The following is a 19,010-nucleotide window of genomic DNA, read 5'->3' as shown; positions in this document are numbered from 1 at the left end:
ACCCTGAGTTGAAAGGTCTAGCTAACTCTGCTTGCAGTGAGGAAGAGTCAGCCGGTGCTTCTACTTGTTATTATGTAAAGTCAGGAGTACTTATGAGGAAGTGGAGACCCCCAACAGCATCAGCCGACTGTGAATGGGAGGTTGTACATCAAGTTGTCATCCCTCGTGTTTGTAGGCAGGATATCATTCGAGTGGCTCATGATACCAGTTTGGCAGGACACCTTGGAGTGAGGAAGACTGTGGCACGCATTTTGAAACACTTCTACTGGCCAGGTATCTTCAGGGATGTTTCCTGGTATTGTAAGTCTTGTCACACCTGTCAAGTTGTGGGGAAGTGTAATCAGACCAAAAGGTTGCACCTCTAGTTCCCATTCCTCCTTTTGAGGCGCCTTTCACCCGTGTGTTGGTGGATATTGTGGGCCCTCTTCCTAAGACTTCTTCAGGATTTTCTTATGTGTTGACCCTGATTGATATGGCTACTCGTTATCCTGAAGCCATTCCACTTAGAAATATCTCAGCAAAGAACGTGGTTAAGGAAATGCTAGGGTTCTTCACAAAGTTTGGTCTGCCCAAGGAGGTACAGTCAGACCGGGGAAGTAATTTCATGTCAAATGTTTTCAAGCAGTCTCTGAAAGAGTTGGGCATCACCCAGATCACGCCTTCAGCTTACCATCCCCAGACCCAAGGAGCGTTGGAGAGATATCATCAAACACTCAAATCGATGCTCAAGAAATACTGTTTGGAACATCAGAAAGACTGGGATAAAGGTCTTCCATTCGTTGTGTTTGCCGCAAGAGAATCTCCAAATGAATCACTGGGCTTCTCACCTTTTGAACTACTGTTTGGCCATGAAGTAAGAGGACCCCTTAAGCTACTCAAGGAATGCTGGCTGTCGGAGGAAGATGACGTCAACCTGCTGGAGTATGTGATGAAGTTCAAAGAACGGCTGTCCACTGCTTTACAACTGGCGCGAGAGAATTTAGGAGCTGCTCAGGAGAAGATGAAGACTTGGTATGATAAGAAGTCCAGGTTACGCCACTTTCAGCCAGGAGATCAGGTGTTGATTCTGCTACCGGTGCATGGGCAACCTCTTCAAGCCAAGTTTAGTGGTCCTTATTTCGTGGAGAAGAAACTCAGTGATGTCAACTATGTCATCGCCACACCAGATCGTAGAAAGAACAAGCATTACCCAGTGTATCTCATTTTATCAGGGCTGACTTAGATAAATTTACTCATGCTAATTTCGTGTTAATAGAGGCTATTGCAGTTAACCATATATTTAACCTGTTTTTTGCCATTACATTATCCTTATGAGTCCTAAATGTTTTGTTGTTAGTTTGAGCATTAAACTTTAACTTGTAATTTTACCTAACTCTTTTGTTTTGAACCTGGAACTTTACGGGACAGTAGTGACTCTTAGTATTCTCACTTAAAGTGTACGTTATCTTTCTCTGTTCCGTAACAGTGTGTATGTATGTGTGTGTGTATGTCTGTGTGTATGTATGTATGTATGTATGTGTGTGTGTATATAAGACCAAAGTTAGGGCTGAGTGCAAGAAGGGCCAATGTCAAAAAATGAGGTTTTGAGGAAAACTCATTTAAAAGTTTGCAGGCTTCACTAAAATTCAGCTAAGAAGAATAGACATAAAAGTATTTTTTTCATTGTTGTTTAAGCCAAGTAGCAATCACATAGTGTCTTTTCAGTAACCAAAAGCTGCATTGCATTGTGAAAAAAAAAATAAATATATGTAAAGAATATTTTCCTATGAGAATTTTTTCTTATTCGATAATAATTTGCATATTTTTTAAATAAAATTATTGTTACGTGTTTTTAACTGAATAATTTACCTAAGTGTAATTTCCTTATCGTAAGTAATATTTCCATTGTTTATAAACAAAAATTTGAAAATTCTATATATATATATATATATATATTTTTTTTTTTTTTTTTTTTTTTTTTCATAAAAATCTTTCCTGATTTGAAACATTAGCCAGATCTCCAAAAATTTTAAGACAATCATTTTTCGGTGTATAAAGACTAATGAGAAATTACACTCTGGTGTCATCAACTAAATAATCATCATCTACACTATCTGCTGCCTGCAAGCTCCTGTAGAAATGTCTACTTCCAGCAGAAATCAGAGGAAGATCAGTCAGGTCCTTCAGCTTTTTAGGCGCAAGTTTCCGTGGTCCGTCTTCTAGTTGTGTTATAGCATCCTCCTTAAGACTCTGGCGACATTGGCCTTTGTAGCACTGAAAGACCTTTATTTTACAAGCTCCCTGGTGCCCTTATCTCCATATGAGCAATTTTTGACATTGGCCCTTCTTGCACTCAGCTCTAGTGTGTGTAGCTCGTTAATACGTTCCATGGTGCCTTCATAACATGTGCCTGTGTGTGCGTGTGTCTGTTGATTTCTGTGCGTGTTAGTGGGTGTGTGGTTGTCATCAGAACCAGTAAGAAGTGTTTAACATTATACTATGTTATTTCAGTGTGCATTTGTTGAGTCAGTGTGGTAGCTACTTAATAATTAAGTGAAGTTTTGTTTAGGAATAAGAGGTCAGTTCCCCTTACACTTTGGAATATATGCAATGCATTTTTGTATAATTTTTTCGCCTGAAAAAGTTTCTGAAGAGTTCTTCGTTATATTTATGGCCAGAATACCTCACTACAATGTGATATGATGCACCTTAATGTGATCTCAATTATGAGCTCAGAAAAGAAGATATTTTTGGATATTTCTCTTTACATATGTATAACTGGGCCACGAGTGGCCAATATTTTTATTTATTTTTTTTTTTTTTAAGTGTCCGATGTTTGGACAGTGTGTCCAGAGATAGGTGCTATTAACCATTCTCATGTTTAAAGGGCAAATACATGGATGTCCGAAGTTTGGAAGAGCTGTCCGAAGTTAGGAAATTTGTTCCTAGCTTCGGACACACACACACACACACAAAAAAAACGAGTTTAGGGTGGCTAATTTTTTTATTATATGGATTCAGTAGGTACTGTCCCTGGCTACCACATGACACCAACAGGGATAAAATTGCACCATTTTACACAGAGTTATTCAGTATAACACATAAAAAATGTCCGAAGTTAGGGTGCTTTACGGTACAAAAAATACATAATTTTTTATCACTATTCAATCAAATCAGAAATAATATTTAATTTTATCTAGCAGCCATTATAACTTATGCATGTATGACTGTATGGTTTTGTTTCATTTATGTCTGTCACAGAGTATAGAATTCTTGGCCAAGTAGAAGCAAACCAAAATATTTTATTTGTCTTCATCTAACATTTGAATGTAGCTATGGTATTGTGGGACAGCATGAAATACAGCTTTATATACTGGTAAATTTTCATAGCTTTTCAAATGTACACAATTTGATACATATTTTTGGAAATTTGGGACATTATAAATTTATGACATTTATGACTGATTTAAATCACTGTCTTGTCATAAATAATTTATGACAAGCTTTTTCCCCACCCTGATAATAAGGAGTTTGTAAGTTGGTGGAAGAACAATTAAATGGCAGAGGACAAGGCGACAAGGAGACAATTTGTTTGTGGCCATCCCTCATGGGATTAAGGCGTCTGGCTATGTACATTATATACATATATATAGATAGATAAATAGATAGGTAGGTAAGCAGAGAGACAGACAGACAGATAGACAGATAGATAGACAGATTTAGATGGATAGGCATAGACAGACAGACTGATTGATTGATTGACTGAGAAGTAGACAGACACAGACAGACAGACAGATAAAGATAGACAAGCAGACGGATAGACAGATAGATAGATGATAGATAGATCAGTAGACACAGACAGATAGGTAGACAGACAGATAGATACATAGATAGAATAACATAGGTAGACAGACAGACAGACAGATAGCTAGATCGATAGATATAAATAGATAGATAGATACACCAACAGACAGACAGACATAGATAAACAGACAGACAAATTTTACATTCAACTCAGTGTCTTCATTATGCAAACGGTCCCTCCTCTGTTATCTTGCTATCACTCAATTATTTTTTATGCTTAAGCGAACCCGCTGGCCAACGAGGGTTAAGAGGAAGCTGCAGATAACTTTACTATTTCGAGACGACCCTCTAAACCTTCATTAAATCTTTGCGCGCTGGCTAGAACAAAGTGAAGAAAGACCTCATTATGCTGATGGGATTAAATTAAGTATTAGAATGCTTATATGTCTTTTGTCTTTCCTCGTACACCTGCCTGACGCTTTGTAATTACACTTTTTTAGAAGTTGTGTACGAAATCTCTTCTATATTCTTTCATCTTTATATAATACGACTGTCATCTTTACATATACTTCTGCCAAACACTTTCCAATTACCTTTTTTTTTTGAGCTGATGTTGTGTTTGAAATTGCCTGTATATCCTTCTGTCCTCACAAATTACACTTTTCTAGCTTAAGCCGTGTATGGAATTGTCTGGTATGCCTTCATTTTCACATACACAGTTGTTAAATGCTTCACAGCTACATTAGTTTGACCTCACTGTAAACATCACTACTTCACATCTACCAAACATCCACCAGACACTTTACAACCAAACCTTCACTACGATAACATATTAGTTTAGTTTATTCTTGCTGCCTCCAGATGACTTAGAACACCATACTAGTGGAGGGGTTAATAAGTGCAATATTTAACCCTTCCAGCTCGAAATACCTCTCCTAAGGCAATGAAAACCACCTGAATTAATACAATGAGAAAAAGAAAAATATCCTTCCTAGTCAAGGGATTAAGATGAAATAGATCCCTAATACTGCGATTCACATGTTTACTGCCTCGTGCTCTGCTTCCATTTTCTGTTGTACCTAGCAATTTTTGCGGCCGCACTCTCACCCCCGGCCACTCATATATTCCTACTCATCTCTCATTCACATCCCCCCAGCCTCTCTCGTTCCATTATCCCTTGTAACTTCATTCTCTCTTTGATTCTTGAGCACTGCCACTTAATTCTACTTCTGTCTGCCTGTAGCTAGACGCCATGGCCCCGAATGAGGTGGCCACAAACGAACCGCCTCCATACCATTTCTCCGTTATCAGGGTTCCCTCCAACTCATCCCCCTCCAGTTATATACCCGGTACTCCATCTTACTTAATGCAGCTCGGTTTATCGCGGGTTTAATCCCCTCCAGCCCCAGGATATTTTTTTCTCTTTTATTCCTCTGCAACCAAACGACTCATTTCAGCTCGGGAATCATCTTTATGCTATTTTTACTCTAATTTGGCCCAGATTTTTGTCCTTTTCCAGCTTTTTACACATAAGACAGAGGTGGAAAATGACGTTGCTAAGGCTGTACATTCTTTCCATAGCATTTGTTCGTGACTAGCACCATATTTAAGTGTTCATTTATTGCTACTGTTCATATTTCAGGATGGAGAAATGGCATTATTTGTCCAGGTTAGTGTAAACGTAGTGTATTGAAAGGATTATTATACCGATCTCTACATACTCTAGATCGACAAGTGCCCAGTAAGCTTAATAAAGTCGTCTGGAGATAACGCTTATGATAACAAATAAGTAATTCTCACAGTAAAGGAATTAAGAGGCTCCTAAGTGGCTGTGCCTCGACTACATTATTTTCTAAACATGGTAAGCTAATCTTTTTTTTTTTTTTTTTTTTTTCTTATTTTGGAAACAACTGTACGTTGATATTTAGCATGGAAGAGGATATTTATGTATGTCGGTTCAGTGTTCATACCTTCATTGTTCTTACCTAATTGTATGTTTACAGGAATGAGTCAAGCTCGTACTGTCCCGTGTCTTAAACCATATTTATCGTACATATCCTTAAATTTGTGAATTGTTTTGGCACACACTATTTCATTCGGTAGTGCATTCCACTGATCAATTGCTCTGTTTGGGAAACTGAATTTCCTTACGTCTTTATCACCTCTCTTCTTATGCAGTTTTTTGCAGTGTCCTCTTGCTGATGCTTCCCCATAGGTTAAGTAATCATTTATGTTTATTTTCTCCTTCCCTGATATGCATTTATATAGTATTATCATGTCACCTCTTTTCCTTCTTTCCTGTACTGTTGGTAGATTCAGTTTATTTAGTCTTTCTTCGTAGCTTAGATCCCTTAAGCTTGGTACCCATCTTGTAGCGGCCCTTTGAACTTTTTCAATCTTGTCTATGTGTTTTTTGAGATGAGGACTCCAGACTACTGATGCATACTCCAGGGTTGGTCTGATGAATGATGTTATTATCCTTCTTAGCATGTCTTCATTTATGTATGTGAATGCTATTCTCGTATTTGCAAGCAGTGTATACATGTTCCGTACCTTTTCACTGATGTGGTCAGCCGGAGATAGTCTTATTGATAATCACACCAGGGTCCTTCTCTCTTTCTGATGTGTGTAAGGTTTTATTTCTTAACGTATAATCCCAATCAGGTTTTTTTCCATTTTTACCAAACTTGATTACATGACACTTGTCCACATTGAATTCCATTTGCCATGTATTACTCCATTCATGAAGTTTATTTAAGTCTTCTTGTAGCTTTTTACAAGAGTCTGTGTAAGTAATTCTCCTTTGTATTTTTGCATCATCTGCAAACATATTTAGATAGCTCTCATTTCCAGTGTTACTGTCTATATCATTTATATACACTAAAAACATGATTGGTGCCAGCACTGAGCCCTGTGGTACTCCACTAGTCACTTCTTTCCATGATGAGTAATTTCCCCTTAGTACTGTTCTCATTTCTCGTTTTATGAGAAAATCTTGCATCCAACAAAACAGTTTGCCTCGAATTCCTCCTTGATGGTACAGTTTCCATAAAAGTCTTTGGTGTGGTACTGTGTCAAATGCTTTCTTGAAATCTAAATAGATATTGTCCACTTATCCTTCTCTTTCCTGTATTGTGTCTGTTATTCTGTCATAGTAGCTCAACAGATTAGTAACACATGATTTTCCTTTTCTGAAACCAAATTGTCTTTCTGTTATCATATTGTGTTCTTCTAGATGATTTACCCAAGCAATACCTTGCTTACAACACTGGTCAGTGATGCTGGTCGGTAGTCTATTCCCTTTCTTGAGTAAGGGGACAATGTTTGCTTTCTTCCAAATATCAGGTAGTTTACCTTGACTCAAGGATTTCTTGAAAATAAAAAATAATGGTTTACTTAACTCCTTTGCACATTCTCGTAGCACCCAACATGAAATTTCATCAGGACCATTTGCTTATCCTCTGTCTAATTTACTTAGCTCCTCCTATATTACTTTTTCTGATATTTGTATATCTGGTAGTATGTGTGGGCATGCATGTTCCACATAGTCCCTCTCAAAATTTTTTTCTTCTGTAAAAACTGATTGGAAATTCTTATTTAGTGCTTCACAAATATCCTTCTCTTGTGTATAGGTGATTCCCTCGTCAGTAATGGATTGTATTTTATCTTTTACTTTGGTTTTGCTTCTGATGTAGCTGTAAAATAGCTTCGGTTGATCACTACTTTTATTTATGATATCCTCCTCAAACTGGGCTTCCCTCCTTATTCTTGTATAATCGTTTCTTGCCTGTTTGTAATTATTATATGCCCTTTCACTATTGTCTTCTGTATCTATTCCACAACAAATCCCTTCTTTCTTTTGATTTTTTACATTCTGTATTGAACCAATTCTTTATTTTCTTTTCTGCTTCTTTGTGCTGTGGGATGTATTTCTGGACCCCTATTTCATAAAATTCACAGAAATGTTTATATGCCGGTACAGCATTTAAATCTTGTCCTCTAAGCTCATTTTCCCAATCAGTTTCTAAGAAATACTTCTTTAGGTCATGATAATTTCCCTTTTTATAGTTTAGGTTCTCTTTGTAACTTTCATTGCTGTTAACTATGTCATATGCTATCCTGAAGTTGCAATTTAGTACTGCATGGTCGCTTTTGCCGAGTGGAGGGTGATATATTAAACTGTCAATATAATTTTCTTGCCTAGTAAATATGAGATCTAGCATTGAGGGTACATCGAGTCCTCTTTTTCTGGTGGTTTCCCTCACATGTTGCGTTAGGAAAAACTCTTGCACGAGATCCAGGAGCTTTTGGTCCCAACAGCTTTCTTGGCTTATTATATCTAGAGTATTCCAATTTATATATGTATTAAAATCTCCAGTTAGTATAATTCTTTCCGATTTCTCTTCCATTTTATGTAGCAATGCTCTTAAACTCTGAATTGTACTCTCTGCCAGGTCCTCATATTCGTCTCTTTCCCATGTGTTTGATCTGGGTGGCATGTACAAATTGGCTACAATTACTTTCCCTTCAGATGTATTGATCTCTACTGCAATCAGTTCTACTTGTGAGGGTATACCTAGTTCTATTTCTTTGACTTTTAGATTTTTCTTAGTTAATAATATAATTCCTCCTCCTTTTTTTAAGTTCCTATCTCTTCTCCATATATTATATTCCTCTAAATTTAGTATGTCATTTGATATCCTTGGTGTTAATTTTGTTTCAGTTAGGCATATTATATGTGGTTTATTTTCTCTGACATAATCATTCATCTCTAATAATTTAGTTACCATTCCATCCACATTTGAGTACATCAATTTAATCATCTTGTTTATATACTTGTCATGACATTGTTCTACTACCTTCCTCCTTTTTATTCCCTCCTGTTTATGTACCATTTTCGTACCTGCAATCCTATTACTTTGTAAAAAAAAATGTATTCTCCTCTTCTGATCTTCCCTCATTTTTTGTTTTTGCTTCCTCCCTCTTCTCTTTCAGCAATTCCAGTTCCTATTGTGGTAGGCATCTTTTTATCCATGCATTTGTGAACTTCTCTTTATCCATAAGATTCTTTGCATTTTTTAGTATCTCCTCCACGGTGTTTACACTCTGGAAGGTTATTTTTAGAGGTCTTGACTTGCTTTTCTCGTATTTCCCTAACCTTTTGTGTTCCTCTATGTCTTTACTACAGATTTCCTCTGATACTTCTTTCAATAAGCTCATTACATTTGCCAGCTCCTTTTTGTCTCTTGATATCTTATGTTTTACTTCTTCCTCTTCTATACCAGTGATTACTATTGATTTGTTGATATCTACCGAATCTCTGACTTTGGATTTTTTTGGATTATTCTTTTCACTTCCTCTTTAATGCTTTTTTCTTCCACCATTTTTTCTAAGTCTTTCTTTACTTTCACGATTTCAGCATACGTGGTTTCCACATCATTTTTGTAGCTTTGCACAGCTTCATTCACCTGTGTTATCTTCTCCTCAATATCACTGCTCTGGTCTATCAGACTGCTTACTTGCCTAATTCTCTATATCATTTTTTAACTCCTCCATAATACTCTCGTGGTTGACTACTGTACTTGCCATTTCACTCATTTTCCTCCTAAGTGTACTCATTTTCACTGTTAGTTCATCTATGGTTGTGTCTTTCTTGTTGACCTCCCTTTCTAGTTTTTCTATTTCTTCTTTTTGCAAGTGCATCTGCTTCTTTATTTCATCAATCTCATTCTGAAAAGCCATCTCCAGTCTGTGTACACGCTCCACCAGTTTATTTTGGGTCTCCATTTCAACCAGTTCTTGGTAGAAATCATCATCCTGCTTTCTACCTTTATCCCTTTTCTTTTCCAAATTTGCTTTACTAAAGTATGTGGCCATTTTGCAATACTAAAAGCACAGAGTACTTACATTCCCTGGGGCAGTTGTAGTCTAAACAAACAATCAGCTGATTGAGCACATTCTTTCGCTACTTGGTTCTCTTTTCTGTTTGAACAAGTCTTGCTTAAACTTCTTCTTATTTATTTTTTTTTTTTATAATAGAAAACCATTTAGTCTAACCTGATACAGAGCTTGACTCATATAAAGATACTAATTTAGGTAATGCCACTGGCCGTGCTGGCTCGGTGTGTGTGTGTGTGTGTGTGTGTGATGTCAAAGAGCCGCCACCGTACAGCAAATGTTGATCATGTCCTTTTATGACGAAATTCTACCATATCTTTGCCATCATCAAACGCTTTTATTTAGCTTAGCACAAAAGCTTTCCTCGCGAAGGAATTAAGTCGTTTGTGACGATAAGTGTACCCAAAGCTGTTGTTATTGTTGTTGTTGTTGTTGTTGCTCAGCCTCATCCGAAGCCTGGTAGAGTGCAGGCTTAAGTTGCCCTTATTTCTTTTTGAGTCCATCCTCCTCCTTTCGGGGGATAGGGAAATAAAAAACGTTTGTATAACCAGGCAGTTCCAATTACATCCATGGCACCACATGAAGGCGTCCTTCTCCAGCACCCACAACCCCCTCAAGGCAAAATAATATCATCTGGCATTAGGAAACACAAAATTAAAAATACCTTACAGAGCTGAGAGTGTTAATACTACGCCGGTCCCTTACAGATAGTGCCGGGCAGCGGACATGGTTGGCAGCTGTTCCGTGTAAGGGCCCGCGATGTGGGTGCTCCTGGGGGTGACCTGAGAACCACTGAACCCCTTGACTACGAGAACCCGCACCACAGGAGAGGGTTCCGCTTCAGAGTCCAGGTTACTGATATGGTGAGTGCAGAAGATGCTATAATTATAATACATCCATAGACTTAATGGCTTCGTGTAACCCAAGGCACCGGTTACGACTCAGAACCGTAATATAAAGCCAGAAATCAGACGCCTGGTGCTAGGGGTGGACGATCGTGTAACGGTAGCACACTCGCCTCGCAAGCGAGAGTTCCCGGGTTCGATTCTCGGCTCGACTACGAGACCTTTAGGCGCGGTCTCCTTTGCCCTAGCCTGTTCGTACCTAGAACTGAAAATAGGTACCCGGATATAAAATCGACGGTTGCCTGTCGTAATCCGTGGGAATGTTTGGGAGCTTACTTTCCTTGTCTGTTCACCACCTGGTGATCTGTGGTGTAGTCATTATGAAGTATTACGGAATATGTATGGACAGGACATTATCTCAAATAGCATGTAACTTTATTAGCTCGATGTCGCAAAAACCGTGCTTTTACTTAATGGAAAGAGAACATGACTCAGCCCTTGCCAGTTGTAACCTTCGACTCATTGCTATAAAGGTTACAGTATGAAAACCGCTAAACTGGGAGTCGAGCAGTAGATAAGTAGGTGTATAAATAGAAAGTGTCGAACTGTCGGGCAGTAGATGAGTAGGTATATGGACTTCTAGAATAAATATGGATAGGTTATTTCGAGTATGTGTGGAAATCTAAGAAGAAAAATATAAAATTACGAAATTAGTGAAGCCAGTATTTAGAAGGCATAGATGATGTGTAAATGACTGTGTGGGCTGTTTTACTGGGAATTTTATTGTGTACATTTTCTCCCATGCATCCAGTATCTCACCTAGTCTCCCTGAATGGAAATAAAGCTGAATATAAATGATGATGATGATGATGATATGTTCAATATGACTAAAGCCCTTATTTTTGTTTGATCGGTTTATTCATCTGTGTGTGTGTGTGTGTGTGTGTGTGTGTGTGTGTGTGTGTGTGTGTGTGTGTGTAATGCCCCGCAGACCATCCACCAAGAAACTAAACTGCAGTAGTTTAATGGATGTGGCAACTTGTAACACTTCCGCAGCACTATTGCAGGCAAGCCCTCTCAATGCCCACCACTTCCAAACAACAATGCAACCAACCTATACGCAGAGTGGTTGAACATTAAGACACTGATCCAAAGCACTGCAGAAGAAACCCTTGGCTTCTCCTCTCTCCGCTATGCTGAGGGAATACGTGGCCTTCTTGCAATGAAGAATAGAGCACAGAAAAATTGGCTGGCTCATCGTAGCTCCATAACCCCCAAAGCTGAATTTCAGTCTCAGGAGTGAAATCATGAGAAAACTGCGTGACAAGGTGAATAAGTGGTGGACTGAGCAAGCAAAAGAACTGCAAAGACTGGCTGATGTTAACCACCGACACGGATTCTACAAGTCCATTATAATCATATATGGGCCAACCAAACACAATATAAACCCAGTTCGATCAACCAAAGGAAATCTGAAAGACAAACAAGCAATTGTGTAGAAAGCAGCTAAGACTGCAACAATATACACGGAGAAAGGACAAATGCAGAGTACAGGATCCAGTTTATTTCAAAGCTTCGCCCACCAGAGCTTCTTCAGGAATAACATCAGTGGACAACGCTCCACTTCATAGTCCCCAGCCTGGCTGGTGCCCTAAACACAACAAGTAAACAATCTTTCACAACCTGGCTAACCTGGCTGTCTTCTCGTTAAGAGGTATGCCAATGGCTTCGCTAACGTGAAGAATCTATTATTTTGGCTGATATTACATACATTTGCAATAAGGGCGGACTCATAACATCTAGGTTTCATGGTACTGTCTACATAAATTATTTAATCATTTTAAAATCTTTCCAATTGTCATTATGGCCTGTGTCAAACCTGTGTTTCACAGTCGCATTATTCCTATTGAAACACTTCATGTCATATTACATTTTGTGTTCCGTCACTCGTTTCTCTAAACCTCGGAATATATCTTCAATATATATTCTGTTACATCCTGAACAAGGTACACTGTAAACTCCTGCCTGGCGTACATCCTGTCTACTTTTTTTTTTTTCTTTCAGTAGATTGCCCATTATTACTGAACCTATTCTCACAACACATGATACCAACCTTATTCAGCAGTGGAGAGACATTACTAGCTACTGAGGTATTAGGTAATATGATCCTCTTTTCACATTTCACTCTTCTTTCTTTTCTTGTATGGTTATTTTCAACCTTCTTCCTAGCCTTCATGATAAAGTAGGGAGGGAATTTCAGTTCAGTGAAAGCATTAAAAATATTCTCAATTTCCTCCTCTAGATATTCTCTCCAACATATCTTCAACGCTCAAAGATAATATGTAGTGACAATGCCTAATTTAGTCCTGTTATCCGTAGCAGAATAAAAATTTACATATCATTCTTAGAAATATTTTTCGTAAAATCTTTGAACTTCAACCTGTTTTCGTTTCTTTATAAGAGTAACCAATTGTCATTCCCATATTCTTCCGTTAATTTTATACTATTTTCTACTCTACCCGATCTAAAAGTCTCCCCAAATCTAACGTACGAGGAGCAATCACAAGTACATCGTTTACGTACCTTAGCCAAACTACCTCTCCAGGAATTATGTCGTTAAAACGTCTAGGAACTGCCAGCTGTAACCACATAGTTCCTTAAGAGGCAGCTTGGCTTAGGTACGTAGACGAGGTACTTGTGATGGCTCCTCGTAGGTTAGATTTGGGCAGGCTTTTAAATCAAGTAAATAGAGTAGAAAATAGTATAAGATTTACTGTAGAATATGAGAATGACAATAGTTTGCCTTACCTACCTTGAATGTGTGAACACAGATAAAAATAACATCCATGCAGAAGGCCTTGCACGAATCAACCACGCTTAAACCTCTTTTAGGCGTCTCAGATCCAAGGTCTTTGAAAACATCAACTTGAGAATCGAAATGAAGGTATCAGTATATACAGCTGCATGCCTCCACCCTCTTATACGGTGCTGATTCCTGTATTACTTACCAGCGTCACATCAAACAGCGTGAGTCTTTTTACATCCGGTGTTTACAGCACATCCTAAGACTCACATGGGAGGATAAAGTCCCTCACTCACAAATTCTTCACCGGGCAAAGTCAACCAGCATAGAAACCATGCTGGCCAAACGACAGCTTAGATGGGTAAGACACGTGTTCCGCATCCCTGAGCACCGCCTTCCCCGCCAGGTTCAGTATGGCCAACTCCCTGCAGCACGTTGCAACCCAAGGGGACAGAAGAAGAGATATAATGACCATATAGGGACAACTCTGGAGAGATGCAACATCATACCAAAAGATCTTGAAACAAATGCCTTTGACGGAAAGCAATGGCGATCCCTCCGCAGCAAAGACACCATTCATCTCGAAGAAGCTCGGAGCCTGACCAGAAAAGAGCGTAGACAACGGAGGCACAACCTATACAGAGTTCTCCCAGCAACCCTGGATTTGACAGGCCGACTGTGTGGTAAAGTTTGTGTATCCAGAAATGATGTGCACAGTTACACACGCTGGCGCTAAAGACTGAGAAACACACCATCTTCGTGAGTATAGAAGCCGTCGTCTTCTGTAGTAGGACAGCTTTAAGTGTGTGTGTGTGTGTGTGTGTGTGTGTGTGTGTGTGTGTGTGTGTGTGATTGGCAACTTCTCTACAGTACTTCAAACTAAACATTGCCGGAAAAAAATAGCATAATTCGTGAAAATCCACAGTGAATGATGGTGAAGTGGCTGGAGGGAGAGAAAGACTGGGGAGGGAGGTAACTACAGTATGTAAAGAGAGGTAGTTGAAAGCGAGGTGGTAAGGAGAGGAAATCAGAACAAAATGAGGGAGAGGGAGAGACCAACTAGGAGAGTGTATAAAGTTGAGATGGTACAGGGGAGGAAAGGGAGGCCGAGATCAAGGTGGAGAGATAATATGTGATAGTACGGTATGTGAAGGAGAAGGAGAGATTGACTAGGAGAGTGTGTGAGAGGAGAATGTGAAGGAGACAAAAGATGATGGAAAAACAAGGTGCCAAGTGTATGTAAGGGAGGGTGTTGGGGTGTCGTGGAAAGATGGTGGGGTCCTTACTGAGTAGGGACTGAGACACGAGAGTATGTAAGCGAGAGTGAGAGACTGACCAGGAGAGTATACGAGCAGGTGGTGACTGGGAGAAGGAAAAGGAAACAGAATGTGGTGGAGAGATATGCGAGAGTATAAATGAGAGGCAGACTAGGTGAATATGAGGGGAAGAAATAAGGTGTGTGGTTATTTGAGAGAGAGAGAGAGAGAGAGAGAGAGAGAGAGAGAGAGAGAGAGAGAGAGAGAGAGAGAGTATGAGCATGAGGTAGTTGAGAGAAAAGGGAGACAAAACTTTGGCGGAGAAACGAAGGACCAGATTATGTAAGCGAAGGTGATGGTAGGTAATGGTGTGTCGTGGAAAGATGATGGAGTCGTTACTGAGTAGGGAAATGTACTTGACAGGAAAAAAAACAGAGAAATCAGAAGAGTCGCGCTCGTATCATCCGGGCTAACAGGCTTTCCAGATTTAGATGTAATCGTCTTTGGGAGCACCGTAGTAGGGTCGAGCTGGTTTTAATGGTTTTCGTGGGATTTTGCGGTGTTTGGTTTGTTCAAAAATATATGCCACCTACCAGTACCACTTTTTACACTAAATCTGTAGCTATTTCAACACACAAATATACAAAGTCTCCCCCCGTGATTGGCTGTTCCCAGGACAACTGTAATGACGATAACAACAATGGCACACTAATAGTTGTTGTTGCTTCTGTTGCTGTCTTTGTTGTTGTTGTTGTTGTTGTTGTTGTCCTACCCCAGTTTTTCTGATCGAGTACACCCATCAACCCTAGGGAATCAACCAATTTTGCAAGGCTGTCCTGTGCAAAGAACCTATATTTCCATCCAGCTGCCAGCGCTTTGCCTCGGTGAGCGGCAAGGCATGGGGATCACTGTGGAAGTTTTGTTCCTGGGTGTACGCCACATTTGCGTCTCTCCATCCAGTTAACGGTCACCACAGTGGGCTTCACGTCACCTCGTTATTTGGCTACATGACTATCACCGAACGTTGCAAATTATTTCCTGAGTTACAGGAAACCATTTGCTTGTCATTCAGTGTAGGGCCACCTGAAGTGGGAAGAAAGGTAATAAATAGTGAGAGGAAGGGGAGGAAAAAGAGAAAGAGAGGACAGACACAGAAGAATGACAGGCATGAAGCAAGAAGTAGGCAGCTCTTCATCAAGTGGGTGGATGATGGGCGCCCCTGCCTAGACAGCACACTAATAGTAACAGCAATGACTACAAAGATATAATCGTAACATTTCCTTTCGCGTGGTCGTGCCAGAACGATGCGTTGATAATGATGATGATAGTGATGATGATGATGATGATGATGATGATGAATGGAAAAGGACGATGATATATGAGTATGTAAAAAATGGCAGCAAAGACAAAAATAATGCTAATTATTATTTTTGCTAGTGGTAGGTGGGGGCGCTCGCCATCCACTCACTCGATGTAGTGCTGCTCTCGGGTGTCTGCCCTTTCCTCTCCTCCATCCTTCTTTCTTTCCATTTCTTCTATCTTTTTTTCCTTCATTCTTTTCTAGTCCTTCTGCCTACAGGTGACTGTACACTCCCTCTTCTTTCTTTCATTCCTTCAAACTTTCCTCTTCCTTCTGCCTGTGGGTGACTCTACACTGCGTGACAAGCCAAATGGTTTCCTGTACACCAGGAAACCATTTACTACTTTGGGTGGTAACCATATAACCAAATTTCGGCGTCTGGTGGTTTAGTGGGTAATTATTGCACTCCAATCGGATTGAGCCGGTGAAGGTTTATATCGAAGGGGTGGTTGAGGTTGATTGCTCGTGTAATGCCACTCAGGGACGAGTGAAGCTGGTCACTCTCATCTTTAATGTCAGGACCAACTTCCCTAGCCCCCGGCTCCTACGCTTCTTATGGGGCAACGTAGGTTTGGATGATGGATGGATGGATGGATGGATTATTTTTGCTGAAAATGAATACGGTAGCATCACCTTAAAAATGCTGACGATGATGAATAATGAAGACGACGACGATGATAAATGAGAGGAAAACAATGGCAATAGTGGAAATGTTGGTAATAGGCATGATGAGTTACTGCTGAAAAGGCAGATTATAAGGGATGAGGACGATACTGTTGGTGATCATATTTGTCGTATAGTACAGACGTGTGAGAACAATGCTGGTAATGATATCAGCGACAATGACGACAGTGATGATGCTTATGGCTGCTGTGACGACAACCAAATATGAAAATGGGATGATAATGATGATTAGGACGGTAATAATAACAACAGCAGCAGCAACAATACTACTACTACTACTTCTACTGCTACTGCTAGTACTACTACTATCACTACTACTAATACTGCCACAATTACTACTACTACTACTACTACTACTACTGCTACTACCACTACTACTACTATTACTACTACTGCTACTACTACTACTACGATGATGATGATGATGACAGCAAGCAACAATAATCATAATGAGCAATAATAATAATAATAATAAAAAATAATAATAAAAAAAATAATAATAGTAATAGTAGTAGTAGTAGTAGTAGTAATAGTAACTAGAACTCTGTAACTGTCCTATGGACAGTCAACAGTCTCCATCTACTGTTGCTTACATTGATCTTGACCCCATCGGGGAGATTTGGATTTTTTTTTTCTATCGGCAATGACCCATGCCGCGACACAAAAGCTGGGCCCTTCAGATTCCTTGCGCTGTCTCTGGTTCTCCTGGAATCGTCGCGAGACTCTGAGGCGGGAATAATAATAATAATAATAATAATAATAATACCAGCGAAAACAATAGTCTCCACATATGTAGCCGGTGGAGAGTAATAATAATAATAATAATAATAATAATAATAATAATAATACCAGCGAAAACAATAGTCTCATTTTGTAGCCCGTGGAGAGTAATAATAATAATAATAATAATAATAATAATAATAATAATAATATTAATGATAATAATAATAATCATTATAATAATAATAATGATAATAATAATAATAGTAATAATAATAATAATAATATCCTCAGGGTGACGAGGTGAAGCAACAAGTACATATTTTCCCAGAGTATCATATAGTCTCTCTCCCTCAGTAAGATTACAACACTCGTTCCGCTCTCTCTCTCTCTCTCTCTCTCTCCCCCTCTCTCTCTCTCACAGATACTATACTCTCTCTCTCATTTCCATACTCAGTCTCTCACTTTCACACTCATTCTCCCACACAGTCTCTCACTCACACCCCAAGTCTTTCACCTTGACGGATATTCTAACACTCATCTTCTTACTTTAGCATTCACTAATTCTCTCTCTCTCTCTCTCTCTCTCTCTCTCTCTCTCTCTCTCTCTCTCTCTCTCTCTCACCAGTACTGTAATACTCACTTTTCCATCCTAGTTCCCTCAACATCAATATATCTTTCTCATACACTCTCGCTCTCACACTTAATCTCTCACTCTCACACTCACGCTTAATCTCTCCTTCTCACCCTCCATCACACACCTTCACCAATGCTCCAACACTCACTCTTCCACTCGTACACTCTCTCTTCCCAGGGTGAGTCCGGATGGAGTGACAAGTACCACGTCGATGGCACTTGGGTGAACGTGCAAGTTGTAGATGAAAACGACAACCCACCCATCTTCACCAGCCAAACCCACGTCCAACTCACCCTCTCAGAAGACGCTCTTACCAACACCGTCCTTGCAACCTTCACAGCCACGGATTTGGATGGGGTCAGTTGGATTTTTTTTTTTTTTTTTACCTATCTTGATCTCTGAATAACTATTGTACTTTCACCTTAACCTGGTCCAAATTTTCGTCGTTTTATAGCTTATGCTAAATTACTCCGTGGGGAAAAAAAAAAAAAAGTTCTACGGCACTTCGTCCTTTACATAGCATTTCTTCGTAACTTACACTATGGTCAGTTTTTATCTATTGTTACAGCTAAGCATTCACGAAGGAGAGATGCCAATTTTACGCCCAGTTAAAGTAAAAAGAGTACTGCTGTCGTCGTGCATACACTTAATTTTTTCTGTATCCTGAGGTGTTATCTTTTTACATACTTCCAAACGATATTTTCTTCCAGTTTCTGTCCAGTGTGTGTGTATAAATCTTGTGTGTGTTACAGGGTGGTGGTGACATAAGTATTAGCACCACCTCGGCCCGTTTGCCTATGCGGAGACTTAATTTTGTGTGCTATGTTTTAAGTTTCTGTGTGCAGTAATTTATGGTGTTTGTTAAGCTTGTACGAGTATATGTGGTGAGATGAAGCTTCTGTGTTGATTTGCGTTGTGAGTTATACTTGTGCGATGTTGAGTCAAGCTCGTTTGTTGGTGAGTGTCGTGTGCTGACTTCGTGTTGGTGTGAGGTAAGCCTGTGTCAAACTTGTGTTAACCTTGT

The 19,010-nt window shown here is 39.4% G+C and overlaps 1 protein-coding gene across 1 annotated transcript in view; it reads left to right on the top strand.

The window, feature by feature from the left end:
• Positions 1 to 19,010, top strand: part of LOC145403139 (putative neural-cadherin 2) — a 180,275-nt gene that overhangs the window by 59,256 nt on the left and 102,009 nt on the right. Inside the window, exons 9-10 of the mRNA XM_080274964.1 lie at positions 10,389 to 10,544; positions 18,164 to 18,343. Of these exons, the coding sequence (XP_080131090.1) occupies positions 10,389 to 10,544; positions 18,164 to 18,343 (336 nt within the window). The remainder of the gene's footprint in view (positions 1 to 10,388; positions 10,545 to 18,163; positions 18,344 to 19,010) is intronic.

The sequence above is a fragment of the Coenobita brevimanus genome, chromosome 60, assembly GCF_032717465.1.
Source record: "Coenobita brevimanus isolate Jiangsu-jjx chromosome 60, ASM3271746v2, whole genome shotgun sequence".
NCBI classification, from domain to species: Eukaryota; Metazoa; Arthropoda; class Malacostraca; order Decapoda; family Coenobitidae; genus Coenobita; species Coenobita brevimanus.
This window is presented reverse-complemented; position numbering and strand designations above follow the sequence as displayed.